Raw genomic sequence first — 17,300 nt, 5'->3', positions numbered from 1 at the left:
CTTTCTTTCTTTCTTTCTTTCTTTCTTTCTTTCTTTCTTTCTTTCTTTATTTTTTTTTGCTGTGAGAGGGGTGGGGGGGTGTTGTACTGGAAAGGGCAGATCAATTTTTAAAGATAATTGTTAATGGAAAAAAATTAAATGATAAAACAAAAAAAAATATTCCCAAGAAATTTCTTGCCACTAGAATTGTACTAAGTGTGTCCTAAGTAATGGGCTCTAGTACTTCATAAAGTATTTACTCAAATGAATCCTATAAGCATAGTTCCTTCTATGTGGGCACTAAGTATGATACACACAATTTTCAAGAAAGATGCATCCTGTTACCCTAAAAGTTCCGTATCAAGTGGTTACACATTTACTTGAAGTTATATGTTTATTTTCTCTTCCATAACCCATGGGACTTGGTTTCCAGGTGAAAGGAAAGGTCTGCTTCAAATAAGAAGGGAAGAAGCATTGCCACCCTATATCGTCCCTACTGGACAGGTGTCATCACTATCTGCCTCCTTCCCTACTCAACGTGCCCAGAAACCAAGACCATCAACCATCCTGCATCCCAATATGATCAACTAAAACTTAAGGAAAGTCCTTCCTAAACTGGAGAAATTAATTATAATTAATATAGATATTAATACAATACTCCAGAATAATCAGGGGTGGGGAACCTGTGGCCTCGAGGCCACATGTAGCCCTTTAGATCCTCAAGTGCAGCCCTTTGACTGAGTCCAAGTTTTACAGAACAAATCCAACTCTAACCCTAAAATGCCTCTGACGCCGCCTGTAATCCTGACCTTAACCCTCTGATTCTAACTCTCTAACTCTCAAAGGTTGGTCATTATGCTAATCCAAGTTCTGAAGTTTGTCAAAGTTGCCTTTATAATACTTTTGTCATTTTACAAATAGTTTAAATTTTACTCACTTCAATCTGTTCATACAAGTCTTCCCAGGTTTCTCCAAAACCATCTCCTCCATCATTTCTTACAGCACAATAGTATTCCATCACATTTATATGCTGTAACTTGTTTAATCATTCTGCAATTGTCAGGTACCCCCTCATTTTCCAATTCGCTGCCACTGCAAAAAGAGCTATGGATATTTTTGTACATCCTTAGAGTTCGTTTTGCCTAGGGCTAATTCTTCCCTTATTCTATCCTTTCTCTAATCCTCCTTACTACCTTCGCCTTCCTATTTTCCTACTGAGTGAAATGTATTTCTGTATCCAACCACATATATATGTATACATATATTTGTAAGTATAACATGTATATTTTTCCTTCCTTTGAACAGTTTAGATGAGAGTGAAGTTCAAATGTCTGTCACCTTCCCACCTCCCCCCTTTGTTTGCATAGACTTCTAGTTGCCCACCTCAATTACATGAGATAATTCTCCTTAATCCTTCTCCTTTTCCTCCTAATGTATTTCTCCTCCCCTCCCTTTCCATTCTTCTTTTAAGATCATCAAGACAGAACAGAACTGCTCCTAGGCCTTCTAAGGAAACTTCCTCTATTATACCTCATTAAGGTAAGATTCTCCCCAGATTAGACCATGTACAGTTTACCCTTGAAGTCCTTCACCATTGTTTGCTCATGTTTACCTCTGGTCTTTTCATCGTGAATGAAGTCCTCTGTTTCATTAAAGATCCATTTTCCCCCCTGTAGGATTATACTCATTTTTTTTTTTCTGGGTAAGTTATTTTTCAGTTGTAAGCCTATATCCTTTGCTTCTGGAATATTTTATTTCAAGCTCTCTGCTCCTTTAAAGTGCTGGCTGCCAAATCATGGGTGATCCTGACTGTGGTCCCTTGATACTTGAATTCCGCCTTTCTGGCTGCTTGTAATACTTTTTCTTTAACCTAGAAGCTCTGGGATGTGACTATAATGTTCCTAGGAGTTTTCATTTTAAGGTTTCTTTCAAAAGGTTGTTTCAAAACCCTCTGGCTCTAAGAGATAATGATAGTTTTCTTGAAATATGAAATCTAGGCTCTTTTTTAGGGGGTTATAGCTTTCAAGTAATCTAATGATTCTTAAATTACCTCTTCACAATCTGTTTTCCAGGTCAATTGTTGTTATTGAGATACTTTACATTTTTTCCCTATTTTTTCAGTCTTTTGACTTTAACATTTCTTTTTCTTTTTTTGGGAGGGTGGCAATCAGGATTAAGTGATTTGCCCAGGGTCACACAGCTAGTAAGTGTCTGAGGACAGATTTTAATTCAGGTCCTCCTGATTCCAAGGCCAGTGCTCTATTCACTGCACCGCCTAGCTGCCCCATCTTAATATTTCTTGTTGGCCCATGGAATTATTACTCCTATTTGGTCCATTCTAATTTTTAGAGAGTTTGCTTGGGCAAAGTTCTGTGCCTCTTGTTCTGAGCTGTTAATTCCCTTTCTGGTTCTTTCTTCTATATGTCATTTCTTTATTTTTTTACTTTTATTTTATCCTGAACTTAAGAAATAAGCATTTCCATAACACAGAATAGAAAAAAAGATGATTGTACATGAAACTGCAAATCTATTATGTACAACTTGCTATTCCTTTTAAATATATAATAAAGTTATCATGTAACTTTATTTCTTCTTCTTTCTCTGTCCCCCTGCCCTAGAGATGGCTATCATTAGACACAAATATGTATATATATGTGTGTGTGTATATATATATATATATATATATATAAAATGTATATCATATATATGTATATATCTGTATAAAAACATTCTATACATACTTCTATTTATCAGTTCTTTCTCTGAATGCAGATAGCACCTTCCTTCATATGTCCTTTGCAGTCAATTTGGATATTTATAATAGTCAAAATAACTTATTCACTCAAAGTTGTTCTGAAAACAATATTGCTATTACTGTATACAACATTTTCTTGGTTCTGTTCATTTTGTTCTTTATTTTGTGCAAGTCTACCCATGTTTTTCGAAGATCATCAAGCTCATCATTTCTTAAAGTACAGCAGTATTCCATTATAATCATACACTACAGCTTGCTCAGTCATTCCCCAAGTGATGGGCCTCCCCACAATTTCCAGTTCTTTGCCATCACAAAGAGAGCTGCTATAAATATTTTAGAACATATGGGTTCTTTTCCTTTTTCCCTAATCATCTTAGAAACAGACCTAGCAGCTATATTGCTGAGTCAAAGAGTGTAGGCAATTTAATGACTCTTTGGGCATAATTCCAAGTTGCTCTCCAAAATGGTTGGATCAGTTCACAGTTCCACCAAGAGTGAATTAGTGTCCCAGTTCTTCCACATCCCCTCCAACGTTTGTCACTTTCCCCTTCAATCATTTTAGCCAATCTGATAGGTATAAAATGATATCTCAAGGTTGTTTTCATTTGCATTTCTCCAATCCATAATGATTTAGAGCATTTTTTCCTATTTCTATAAATTGTTTTGATATCTTCATCGGAAAACTGCTTGTTCATATCCTTTGACCATTTCTCAATTGGTGAATGACTCTTACTCTTATAGACTTGACCCTTTATCTGAGAATGTCTATAACTTTTTTTTCCAGTTTTCTGCTTTCCTTCTGATCTTGGCTACATTTGTTTTATTTGTACAAACTTTTTAATTTAATGAAATAGAAATTATCCATTTCACAGCTCACTCTGCTCTCTATCTCTTGTTTATTCATAAATTTCAGTGGACTGCTGCTGGATTCACCCACTCGGATAAGCTGGGCAGCTCCGCTGGTTCACAGTGCTTGAACTGCAGGCTCCATTTCAGCCTGGGGTTCCTGTTACCATTATTCTTCAGGCTTCAGCCTGGGCTACAGGCTGGAACTGATACCCTAACTCTACCTCGAGGGTTGGAGCCACACAGCTACTGCTTGCTTCCGAACTTGTCCCTCTTCTGGTACAAAGGCTACGGCCCATGACCACTCCTCACCTTGGACCATCCCCCCGGGTGCAGGTCCCCTGTAACTGGGTAGTGAGAGACAGAACTGGCAGATGCCCCTTGTTATTTCATCACGCATAAGGTTAGTCCACTCTGTGGACTACACCGGGGACCTCCTCTTGCCCTGGTACAAGACTCCACCCTGGGTTGGAGCGCTCTATGCAGCATGCTCCTTGCCAGACCTCACCCCCAGGGTCTAGAGGCCTTCCTGTTTGTCTCCCTGTGCTGATCTGGCCAGGGAAAACGACTCATGGTTTTTTCTTGGATTTCCTGATTTTGATTTAATCTGGTGTATTTTATAGATCTATTTGGAGAAATGGCAGGGGCGGGGGAAGGAAGGGCAGCTTACCATACTCGCTGCTCTGCCATCGTGGCTCTCCTTCCTCTCTACATTCTTATTTGTTGGCCTCATCAGTGCCCATGAGTTCAATTATTATCACTTTGCAGACGATTACCACCTCTCTACATCCATCCCTAATCACTCTCCTAATCTCTAATCCCAAATCATCAATTGTATATTGGACATTTAAAACTGGATTTCCTGCAGGCACCTCAAACTCATCATCTTTCCCTCAAAATCTACCCCTCTCTGGAGCTTCCCTCTTTCTGTCAAGGACACCACTAGCCCTTCGGTCACCCAGATTCAGAGCTGCGGTGTCACCCCTGACTCCCCACACTCATTTATCCTACGTATCCAATCAAGTGACAAATTCTGCCATTTCTATTTCAACACTATCTCATGGGCCATGTGCTCTTCCCCCTCTTATCTCTAGGATCAAATACAAACTCCTCTTTGGCCCTGAAAGCTCACTGCTCACAACCCGGCCGCATCCCATCTTTCCAGTCTCTTCACCATTACTCCTTTCATGAACTCTCCAGTCCATTCATATCAACCTACTCACTGTTCCTCACATGAGACACTGCATTTCATGCCTCTCTGCCTCTGCGTTGGCTGCCTCCCATGCTCGGCTCAGCTACACCTGCTAGAATCCATGTTTTCCTTCCTTCAAGACTCAGTTCAAATACCTCCTTCCGCTTGAGGCCTTTCTAGTCCCTTAGCTGCTATATTATCTGCCCTCCCACAGTTATCCTGTATCTGCTCTTTTACACTTTGTATAAACATGCACACACGTCCCACATATGGTGTGCATTTTGTCTCCCCTATTAGAATTTCATATTTAACTATATGTAAGACGTTCACAAGCGCACTAATTGGTGAATGTGTCCATTAAGTTGCTCATGATGACAACTATGCCTTGAAGGCAGAAACTGCTTTTTCTTTTGTCTTTACATCCCCAGCACCTAGCACAGCGCCTGGCACACAGGAGGTGCTTAATAAATGCTTGCTGATTTACTAATTGCGTGGAGGTGGCCTTGGGTCCTGGAAGGCAGTACCAGCAGAGGAAGGCAATATCAGGTGGCAAGTTCTGCCATGCTGGAAAGGCAGCAGTATGATCCTGGCAACAGACCACGTCTACTTTCTAAAGACCAGCTTAGTACAGTACTTAAGTGCAAAGAGGCTCACCACTAATGGACGGGTAGCGCTTGGCACTGAATTCTTTGACCATGCAAACTATATTCTAAAGAATCATGCATACTGATAAAAATGCATCTCTCATCCATATAACCAGAAATATTTGTCCGTGACCTACTACTTCCACTTCATAGTTATTTAAAAGTTTAAGGAAACAGGTACCCCAAGGTACAAGTTAAATAAAATGTTAAAAAATTATAATTTCATAAAATTTGAATTGTTACTTTCTTCTAAAAAGGATACGGATTTCTGTAACAGACTTCAAGGAACAAAAATCTTTTTCTGCAGTCCCTAAAACAGAAGAAAATCACAGATTTATATATGCAGAAGTGAATTTTTCCACATAATAGATTCATAGATCATATAAATTCTTTCAAATGTTTATTTTAATTATACTACCAAGCTAAAATGAAATAGGAAAATATAGAAAAATGTGCCACTACAGTGGCAACCTACTAAAACTACTAAATTTATCTGTAGTTCTCTATACTATTAAACTTAACTTTCTCAAAACAGTTACCAAATCGTTTAAAATTACCTTGAATACCAAAAGCCTCTGGAGCATTTGTTAAATTTTGTACTTTGAAAATGGCTTCTCCAGCATCTGAAGCAAAGAGTGCATCTTTTGTAGTAAAGAGGTTAACATCTAAATACGGTGGCTTCTGCTTACTAACACTATTCTTCCATAATTCCCCTTTGTTCGTCTTAGTTTTAAGGTTTTCCGTTGGGTCAATATGAAAATCCAAAGGAGGACCACCATTGCAATCAGCATTTCTATATGAACAGTTAGATGTTTTAAATAATCTAAAGAAAAACAAAAGATATTTTCATGTATATATATCCACATATAATTTGCCATTAGAAACTATATAAATCGAAAGTTATTCAACCAAGTAAGTTAATCTTTCTCCAAATATAACTGGGAATGTCTACAATGTGTATCATGTCCCTTGCCTTCACAAACAGTCACTTGGATCCACTTCAATTCACTAAAGTTATCTGCAAATGACAGGAGAGAAATCATTAGATATATTCATAATATGGATTTTTTCAATTAAGTAATTTTACTTAGCTGAAAAAATTCCGGTAAGTTACAAGGATGACCAGTAGATAAAGCTACTACTCTTGTCACTGAATGAAAAATGTTTATGTTAACAACTACCTCCTACCTACTCTGGGGCCATCTCATAATTAATGCAACATTCCTGAGCCAACCAAATTGGGATTACACACTTAGAAAATGGAAAACAAAATAAACTAAGAATGTTCCAAAGACAGTAGTAATAAGGATGATAATCATAGTGATAATAATACTAGATGTATATAATGTAAAATTAACATGGAGACAGTTAGGTGGGACAATGGATAGAGTGCCAGACCTGGGTTCAAATCTGACCTCAAACAGTTCCTGCCCGAGTGACCCAGGGCACGTCACTTAAACTTTGGTCTGCCTCAGTTTCCTCATCTGTAAAATGGGGATAACTGCAACTATCTCCCACGGTTGATGTGAGGTTAAAATGAAATATCTGTAAAGTATTTTACAAACTTTAAAACGCTATGTAAGTGCTAGGTGTTGTTACTGTTATTATGTATATGTTGGGTTTTTGGGTTTGTTGTTGTTGCTGTTTTGCTTTTTGGTGAGGCAATCGGGGTTAAATGACTTGCCCAGGGTCACACAGTTAGTAACTGTCAAGTGTCTGAGGCTGGATCTGAACTCAAGTCCTCCTGACTCCAAGCCCAGAGCTCTGTCCACTGTGCCACCTAGCTACCCCTATATTATGTATATGTTTTAAAGCTCACAAAGTGCTTTACATGCAATAGCTCACTGGATCCTTACCACAACACTAGTGGGTAGGAATCCCCATTCAACAGATGAAGAAACATGGTCAGGAATACTAAGTGATTTGCCTCTGGTTATAAAACTAAGAAGTGTCAGATGCTATCTGCTATTCTGTGCTGTCTCTCATTTTTGGTATGAGAAGTTCCTTTCCCACGGCTCTAGTGTCCAGGAAATGATCATCTTTGTTATCTGTTATTTTCATATTCAATAGGTCATAGGGAAACTCATCAAAGTGTTGTGTTAACAAGACCATGAATTAGTAAATATGGCCATTAAGCTAATCATCATCATGACAACACCTACCTACTTTACAAAATTCTGTAAAGAATGACATAAACATTAAATAGATTGCACATGTAAATATGCACACATGTATACACACATATACATAGATGCATAAAATGCATTACCAACTGGCTAAACTATCATCTGAAAAAAAATCAATGGAGACATAGCCCCTAGGAGTGATTATTTTCCACAGTGGAATTTCTTTGTGGTTAGAAAATCCAAAAGCTCATCATGTAGTCTTTGAAATTATCATAGAATTCTGTTTAAACATTGGTGTTGGATAAGGATAATACCAATTCTATGGGTTTTCCATGTTTGCCAAGGTCAATATACTTCAAATCTGTAAAAGCAAAAGTAAATGTTGGAAATTCTGCGGTTGAGACAAGAAAAAATTTTTGTTTTAGCCTTGATCAAGCAGAAAGACTCTCCAATTTTTTAGCCACATTAGAACAACCACAGAAGAACTCCTTAGGTGAACTTAAGCTCTTCTAAAGTATTTGCCAGTATCATGGAAGATGTCTTGTGTAAAGTCCATAAAAAGAAGGATTTCCTCACTGATAGGAAGGTTCTTTAAATGTTTCTATTTGTATATGATGACCAATTCCATTGAGCCTCCATAGTAAATTCCACAGAAATTCAAAATAGATGAGTGTAATCAATCACATCCCAAAACCAAAGTGGATAAAAATCACAGATTACCTAGACTGCAATAGGCATCCTGTCAAATCAGTTCATCTGTACTTTCAAATTGCTGCAAGGAAACAATTAGCAGAGCCCTTTGTTGAATAGGAGATCAGTCTGAATTGCATTTGAAAAACAGCAATACTATCAATGACTTTCCTAAAGCATTCACGAATAAAAAAATTAATCTTAACCTCAACATCTTCTGGAAGTGCCCCAGGTGGGAACTTTGGAAGTTCTAAGGGAACAGTAATGACCAGAATAGCACAGCAGTGCTCAGATGTGGAAAGCTCAGGTCCACTGGTTCTGAGGTCCCTAATGTACAGAGATGCTACAAAGGTCCCTAAAGATCCAGCACTCTCCACCTCAAAGATCCAAGGGAGTCTATCTCGAAGAGGTAGAAAGCAGAGAACTCGGGGTGGGGAGGGAGGTCAAGAAGGGTCAACCATTCCACTAAGAAGTATGGCAAGAAGCAGACTTTGGCCCTAGAACAAAGTCCCAGCTCAGGAACTGAAGCCAGAGAGAGGAGTAAATCAAAGAAAATATGACCAGTATCAAAAATTATTGTAGATCTAGAGATCGTCCCAAAGAAGGGGCTAGTGACTCCATAACAACTGCAAGCATAGACTCAGAGAAAAATGGGTTTTCCCCCAAGAACTACATGAGTCCTTAGCACAGGGGTGTAACAAATTTGTTCTGTGCAGTCTGGATTCAGTCAAAGGGCAGCACTTGAGGACCTCGAGGGCCACGTGTGGCCTTACTTCTCCACCCCTGCCCTAGCAGAAATGAAGCAAGGTATTAAAAAATGAAATAAAAGCTCTTGAGGAAAGAATTGGAAGGAGTTACTTAGCAGCTTAGAGAGAAAGTAGTCAGGAAGACCTGAGTTCAAATCCTGCCTTTGACATTCACTAGCTATGGGAGCTTTGGCAAGTCATTAAACTTCTGCCTCAGTTTCTTCCTCTGTACAATGTACATAATAACAGCATCTGCTTTATAGTTTTGTTTAGAGGATAAAATAAAGTGTATACATAAAAAGCTTTGCAAATCTTTAAATACTACATAAACGCTAGCTAAAAAAAAATTGAAAAGGATTTTATGGTGATGCAATACTTATATTTTAATGGGGGAAAGGAGACATATGTTCCATGTTCAAAACTTGAATGTCTTCAAAAGATATCAATGAAATTAAGAAAATTACAGGTCCCAGGCACAGACTAGTTCTAATCTGAAGGTTTTAAAAGGGGGAAAAAGTGGGAGTAAAAAGAATACACTCGAGTGGGTAGGAGGAAAAGGGACTGGAACTTATTTCTCATAATTGGAGTACATGAAGAGTATACAAACATGGAGGAAATGGTGGTTGGATCAGATGCACCTCACTCTTTTCTGAAACAAAGGAGAGTTGAACACACAGTTTGTTATAGAAATACGTTAAAACCAATGGAGAAACTAACAAAAGGTAGCATGGTTAAGAGATAGGATAATAACTGAAAAGGAATAGCTAAAAAGAAAACAAAGTTTCTAATTTTGAAGGGGGAATTAAAAGAGAAAAAACTAAATAAAAGCAAAGAACTAGGACCTAAAGGAGGTATTTGTCAATGAGGGTCTGGCTGAACAAATTGTGATTGATATGTGATGTAATGGAATGTTATTGTCACATTAAGAAAAGAAGAAAGAGACGATGTCAGAGAATTCTTAGTAGTATGAACTGCTACAGAGTGAAGTTAGAAGTGCCAGGATAACAATTTATACAAAAACAACAATGTTGTAAAGAAAAACAACTTTAGAAGACTTAAGAGCTCTGATAAATGCAATGACAGGCCATGTCTCCAGAGGCCCTGTGATGAAGGACACTACCCATCTCCTGTCCACCATTCAGGTGACAGACCCAAATGGCAGAAAGAAACACTTTTTGGATATGACCATTATCTAGATTCAATTTGCTTGATAATGCTTATTTGTTACAAAGGCTGTTTTTCTCTTTCTTACTTTTCTTTTTAATTGGGGGGAGGAGCAGAAGTAGTGTTAGCATAGTGATGCCAAAAAAGGGAGAGAGAACCACTGAAACTTTTTTAAGGGAAAAGAAAGAAATTCAGAAGGAATGAGCAGCACAGGCTTGAAAGCAATATGTAAAATGTTCATATATATATTTTTAAGCAAGTAGTATGAAATGAGATTTACAGTTCCATATACAATCTTATGTGTGTTCTGCTGTGTAAATGGAAATGTTCTTTTTTCAGTGTTTGAGTTCAGAATTTTACAACAATTTTTAAAAATAAGGTGATGATGATCTCAAAGGCCCCTTCTACTAGTTATTCCTTCTAGCTTTAGACTAGTGGTAGAAAGTCTATCATGCCAATGATATTATGGATCTACCAAAATTAAAACAGTTAAACAAGGCTGACCTTCCTATTTCTGGAGCCACAAGTCATTGGATATTACCTGAATGAGGTGGTTAAAATGCATTGACACTGTGGCAGTGCAAATATAAGCCCTACTAGGGAAGCCCTTTTTAAAGGAAAATTGATACCTACATAGATACACCATTTTTCTTTAGTAAAAGTATTATGGTGGGAAGAACAATGAATGAGAATTTAGGAGACCTCACTTTGGGTAATGACTCTACCACTAACTTTCTATATTAACTAGTAGAAATCACCTTGCCTCCCTGGGCCTTAGAGGTGTCATCTGAAAAATGAAAAGAATTCCATTCTCAAGAGTTTTATGCATCACTAAGTTGATGATCTTAGATTTCTTCATCCAATCACAATCCTAGAAAGCGCAAGTACTAAATCTAATAAGCTCAGCATGTATATACCCACAATGATTTTCATTTATCACTGAAGACATTTTTATTGCCAGTTAGGTAAATATCAAAAATTATTTTGATTGTTTTAGTTAATGATTTTTATACTTTTTAGTTATAGTGAGGAAAAGAAACAACAAATTACTCTACTATCCAGGACATAATTTGACCTTCAAATGAACAGTACCAATAGTGATTCTTGACCAGATTATACTATACCACCACCATGGTGGAAAAGCATGTGAAAAAAAAAACATGATTCTAATAGTATTAAACTTTATACTTGACTAAAGTAACACACACCTTTTTCGGAATGTTGAAGGAATAGTCTCACTTTTATCCTCTTCTGAGGAGTCAAGGAATATTCTATCACCTGAAACAATACTTTCAGTTGGCTCTACAGGCCCAATGTGATTTTGGTACTGATGTACAGAACCATAACTCAGCTTGGAAGGACCAGCTGCCAAATAGTCCTTCTCTGTCATTCCTAAGTTTAGCTTCATTTCTCTGCTTTTGTTGGAGTAAAAATCAAACTGGAATTCAGGTGCTGGTGACATACAGTTTGTAGCTTCATTAGGTATCTCCAAATGTGAGGTAAACATTTCCTTATTCTTTGTTTGCTCTACAAAAAAGAAATGTTATTACTAATTTTACTGTATTTTCCCCAGAAAACCAACTTTCAAAAAAATTAATTATAGAAAACTTTAATGAGAAAAATTCTTAAATAGTTAAATACAAGAAGAAGAAAACAAGAAGGATCAGAAAAATAAAAGGTCCATGTTTATGGCACTTATTGTTGTCATTATCATATTTTAATAAGAATGACATTAATAATAATAATACCACTCCATCATCATTTCAGCTACTACAGTCGTCCCAACTTTCAGTGAGTCTACAGAAGAGGAGCTTACATCCCAATACCTTTATTCAATTACAGAAAGAAGGTGTTTTATCCATCTGGGAAACTGTCCACAAAACATTAAATATAAAAGAATAATAACAGACTAGCTGCTTGTCACAGGCCCATGTCCACCTCAACTCCATCAAAACATATGAGAAGAATGAGACAACAACAGCAATAATGAACAACAACAATAATCACTATAAATTAGAACACAATAGCCACTATAGTGGGCATTAACGTCAGGCCTAGATGTGCCTCTTGAGGAAGTGAAAATAGTATAGAAATGAACAAAAATGGGAAAATCAACTGCATGAGAACAAGTATAAACAAAGGTAGTCTGTGCTAGAGGCAACAAAATCTGAAGGGCCTTCCTTGGGGGAATCAAATCTCAAGGTATAAGAAGGAAGGGAAGATAACAAAGGAGTGGGAAAAATCTTAGTCCTCATTATTACCCCTGACCCTCAAAAGACAACTGAGAAACAATAACTAACCCAAATGTCTACTTTCCAATTTATACACATTTTTTGTGAAAATAATATACACATGCATTGAGAGAGTTCTTGAGGAAGGTATTATAACCAAACATACGGGATTTTTTTTTCTTCTCTTTTTATTTTGGAGGCAATTGGGGGGGGGTTAAGTGACTTGCCCAGGGTCACACTGCTAATCAGTGTCTGAGGCAGGATTTGAACTCAGGTCCTGCTAACTCCAGGGCAGGTGTTCTGTCCACTGCACCACTTAACCCATATAGGCTTTTCAAGCTAGACTATATAACAGACCACATCTTTACAATCACATGATTTAATGAAATGTGTAAGGAGTATCTAGAGCAACTATGTGGCCCAGTGGATAAAGCACCGGGTTTGAAGTCAACAACACCTGAGTTCAAATTTAGCCTCAGATGCTTACTAGCTGTATGATCTTGGGCAGGTCACTTAATTCTGTTTGCCTCAATTTGCCTCATCTGTAAAATGAGCTGGAGAAGGAAATGGCAAACCATTCCAATATCTTTGCCAAGAAAATTCTCAAAGGGGTCACAAAGAGTCAGACATGACTAAAAAAGTGACTCAACAACAACAAAAAAGAATATCTAGTGCTTACTGTCTGTTGACTCTAAAAAGAATTTTTCTGGACGGGGCAAAACACTATTTGTATGTCAAAATGAAACAAAATTCTCTGAAAGATAAAATAGCAATAACCTTGTTCAACGATCATTATTATCAATCAAGACATAAAAAAATGGAGATGTATGCTGAAGTGTTTGCCAATTTCATGGCATAGACACACCAGTTCCGATGGAAGGATTCTCTAGAGATGGGGAGGGCCTCCAGATGTGCCTGTTTGTGGATGGCATTTTGCTGATTGCACCAAGCTCCGTCACATTGTAGAGTCTCCTAAATTAGATCCATAATCACCCAAAGTTTGGCTTCACTATCTACTCAGGAAAAACCAAGTGGATGAATATCTACTCTCCACGCTAAAATCTGTAACCGGATGAAGAACCTATAGAACTCATCCATCAATTTATATGTGTGAATATATTTATAAGTGTGTATGTATACATGTGTGTATGTGTATAAGAGGTACGTGTATTTATACAGAGATGCAGGCAACCTTGTTTTATTGCACTTCATTTTATTGTGCTTCACAGACACTGCATTTTTTACAAACTGAAGGTCTGTGGCAACCCTGTGTCAGGTAAGTCTATCAGTGCCATGTTTCCAACAGCATGTGCTCACATCATGTCTCTGTGTCACATTTTGGTAATTCTCACAATATTTCAAACTTTTTCATTATTATTATATGTTATGGAATCTGTTATCAATGATCTTTGATATTATCATTATTATTATCATTATTATTATTATTTTGGGCTACCACGAACAACATCTATATAAGATGGCAAACTGATAAATGTGTGCGTTCTGACTGCTCCATCAACCAACCTTTCCAGTCTCTCTCCCTCTCCTGGGGCCTCCCTATTCCCTGAGACACAGAAATATGGCAGTTAGGGCAATTAATAACCCTACAATGGCCTCTAAGTGTTCAAGTTAAAGGAAGAGTCAATCAATATGGCAAACTTCATTGTTGCCTAATCTTAAGAAATTGCCACAGTCACGCCAACTTTCAGCAACCACTGCCCTGATCAATCAGCCACCATCAACATGAAGGCAAGACCCTCCACCAGCAAAAAGATTACTTAATAAAGCTCAGATGATAGCTAACATTTTTTTAAGCAATGAAATGTTTTTAATTAATAGTAAATAATTTAATTTAATAGACTAGAATATAGTATAAATATAACTTATATGAAAAATCCTAAATAAAATACTAGCTAAAAGATTACAACAATGTATTACAAAAATTATACATTATGACCAAGCGGGATTTATGCATGGATGATTTAACAAAAAGAAAATGATTAACATAATTGATTATATCAATAACAACAGTTTAAAAATCATATGATTATATCAATAGATGCAGAAAAAGCTTTGATAAAGTACAATACTTATTTCTATTAAAAACACTTGAAAGTATTGGTATAAATGGATTTTTCCTTAAATTGATAAGTATTTACCTTAAACCATTACAAGCATTACTTGTAATAGGGATAAGCTAGAAGCTTTCCTAGTAAGATCAGGTTGCCCGCTTTCTTTTTTCTTTTTCTTTTTTTTTTTTTAGGCAATTGGGGCTAAGTGACTTGCCCAGGGTCATACAGCTAGTAAGTGTCAAGTGTTTGGTCTGAGGCCACATTTGAACTCAGGTCCTCCTGGCTCCAGGGCCGGTGCTCTATCCACTGCGCCAACTAGCTACCCACTTTCACCAAATGATTATTAAAATAGATGTTATTCTTCTACCTATGACAGGTTAGGCTCCTAAGTCACCAAAAATCTAAATAATATAAATTATTTCTATAGGAAAATCACATTCAGCGTTTTCATAGGAGGTTATGTTCCTGATGGAGATCCAGGATTTAATAGAATGAACACAAACATTATCTATAATAAACTAATCAATTATATATTACATACCTATACAATTAGTACAAAATTCTCCAAAACGTATCTATGAATCAATAAGGGTGATATGGTATCACATAACATTTTATTAAAATTTAATGTCAAAGTTTTTATCTTAAAATATAGAACTACCTATATGAAATAATCCAAAGATCAACAGAACCAGAACCAGACACATAGTGCTTATAACACACACGAATAACATATACTTGTGAATGTGTATACACACATATATATTTATGAAACAAAGCTACAGTAACTGAACACAGTGAACTGGAAAGGGACATATACAAAAGCTTGTTTTGTTTATTTTTAAAATTCATCTTGTCCTGTGTTCCGGGCTTTCGCCATAATGAATCAGAAAACAAAGGAGCATCCTCCGCACCCCCCTCATCTCCCGCGGGCTGGGGGCCCCTTCTCATTTCAGTCTGGAGCTCTTGGGTCTCCCCAGCACTGATCAAGCCCGCTGCTCTACACTAGCTACGGTGGTTCTTGGGCCTGTTTCCTCCCCTGGAAGATGAAGAAGGGCTGGACCAAGCTGATCTCTAAGTCCATTTAACAATTACATTTTATGACACTAAAAATCACTGTAAATTTCCATGCACCAAGTGGAGGGAGGCATTTGAGGGCTTGAGGCTAGGACCAATTTCCTCAAAACTCTAGGTATATTATGTTCGTGTGTAGGCTGCCTGCTATAAGTGCAAATAATAAAAAAGATCTAACTGCCAGAGGGTTATAAGTGAAAATCACTCTATCTGATAACTGTAAATTGAAGATTGTCTGCTCTGTAACGTATGAGAGACATGTATGGAACAGTTGAGTTCCTAAAAAAAAGCGGCATTAAAGCAAATTTCTACAAATTAAGTTTCATTTTCCACTGAATTTCATTAACAAATTAAAGATTTGCTTCACTTCAAAAAAATTCTCCAACGCAATGATAAAATCACACATAAGAATGTAATAAAACTTTCAAAAGCACATTGAAGATATAAATTACATTTAAATTTCAAAAAAAGTTGCAGTAGTACTCAAAACAATTAAAAAATATGAATGCAAACTAGGGTTTACCACTATAGCCCCAAATTACAACAAAAAGTAACCAGAAGACATTTGAATAGGATGTGCTAGAATGAAATTCATTTAGCTTATATTAGTCTATTTCCTACTAGTCTATTGAAGGGGTTATGGCAGTGTCTAGTCAGCCAGCATTTATAAAGTAGCCCCTATTGCTCACCTCTGGGAATTCAAATAAAAGCAGAAAGAAACAGTCCCTTCCCTGAAGGAGCTTACATGCTAATGGGAGAAGACAGTGCATGAAAGGAAGCAGAAAAGAGGAGAAGAAGGTACCTGGTCAGGGTGGAGAAAGTCCCAAGTGCAACCTGAAGAGGAGAAAACATGGCTGACCTGGGCACCCTCTTAAATGGGGATTCTGGGAAAAGCCATTCAATCAGCACGAGCCGCTTCAGGGACACAGGATTCTTCAGATCCTGGTTCCTAATTCTTTGTGGACGCTATAAAGCTCTCAAAAGCAAACTGGTTAATCTCAGCTGAGGTAAAGACAAGATATTTTTTTAAAAGTTGTTGTTTGTCCTTTGTTTTCTAAGACCAATGACATCACGGGGTGATGTTTTTGAATTGGAGGTAAGTGAGACAGAGCTGCACCATGTCGTCAGCCTCTCTCTCTCCTCCAGAGTCATCAAACCCAGAGGCAAGACAAGTCAAGATGACTGGCAATGGCTCAGGAAGCACTGGATGGCCGTGACATCTTCAATGACTGACCAAACTCTAAGGGCTTCACCTGCCTTCAAGACTGCTGGAACAAACGTTCTCATCGGCCATTCTGCCACAGAAAGCCTTCATATGCTCTAGGTACACATCCACCTAACTCACCCACGGGTTTGAGGCCTTTCCGTTGCCCTCAGCCTACTTTAGCCCATCTGCTGAGACAGTTACTGGGATGTGGTGACTGCGCATAGTACAGCTTCTAGGAGCTATAGGTGAGAGTTGGGAGAATCAGGTGGATACCGAAGGTGGGTGAGCAACACTAAAAAGGGCTTGGCAAGACCTAACATCAGAGAGGCCAGTCCTCCTGAACACCAAGAATAATGGAGGCAACTAGACGGTTCAGTGGATAGAGCATCAGTCCTGGAATCAGGAAGACCTGAGTTCAAATCCAGCCTCGGACACTTGTCAGCTGTGTGACCCTGGACAAGTCACTTAACCTCTCTTTGCCTAGGTGGCTCAGCGGATACAGCACCATGCCTGGAGTCAGAAAGACCTGAGTTCAAATTCAGAATCAGACACTTATTATCTATGTAACCCTGGA

At 37.7% G+C, this 17,300-nt stretch overlaps 1 protein-coding gene across 1 annotated transcript in view; it reads right to left on the bottom strand.

The window, feature by feature from the left end:
- The window catches only part of HFM1 (HFM1, ATP dependent DNA helicase homolog), a 119,205-nt gene that overhangs the window by 82,615 nt on the left and 19,290 nt on the right, over positions 1–17,300 (bottom strand). The window contains exons 3-5 of the mRNA XM_027838076.1: positions 11,421–11,669; positions 5,974–6,039; positions 5,679–5,726 (exon numbers count right to left, since the gene is read on the bottom strand). Of these exons, the coding sequence (XP_027693877.1) occupies positions 5,679–5,726; positions 5,974–6,039; positions 11,421–11,669 (363 nt within the window). The remainder of the gene's footprint in view (positions 1–5,678; positions 5,727–5,973; positions 6,040–11,420; positions 11,670–17,300) is intronic.

The sequence above is a fragment of the Vombatus ursinus genome, unplaced genomic scaffold, assembly GCF_900497805.2.
Source record: "Vombatus ursinus unplaced genomic scaffold, bare-nosed wombat genome assembly UNPS02014825.1, whole genome shotgun sequence".
Taxonomy (NCBI): domain Eukaryota; kingdom Metazoa; phylum Chordata; class Mammalia; order Diprotodontia; family Vombatidae; genus Vombatus; species Vombatus ursinus.
The sequence above is the reverse complement of the archived record's forward strand: the minus strand, read 5'-3'. Positions and strand labels throughout refer to the sequence as shown.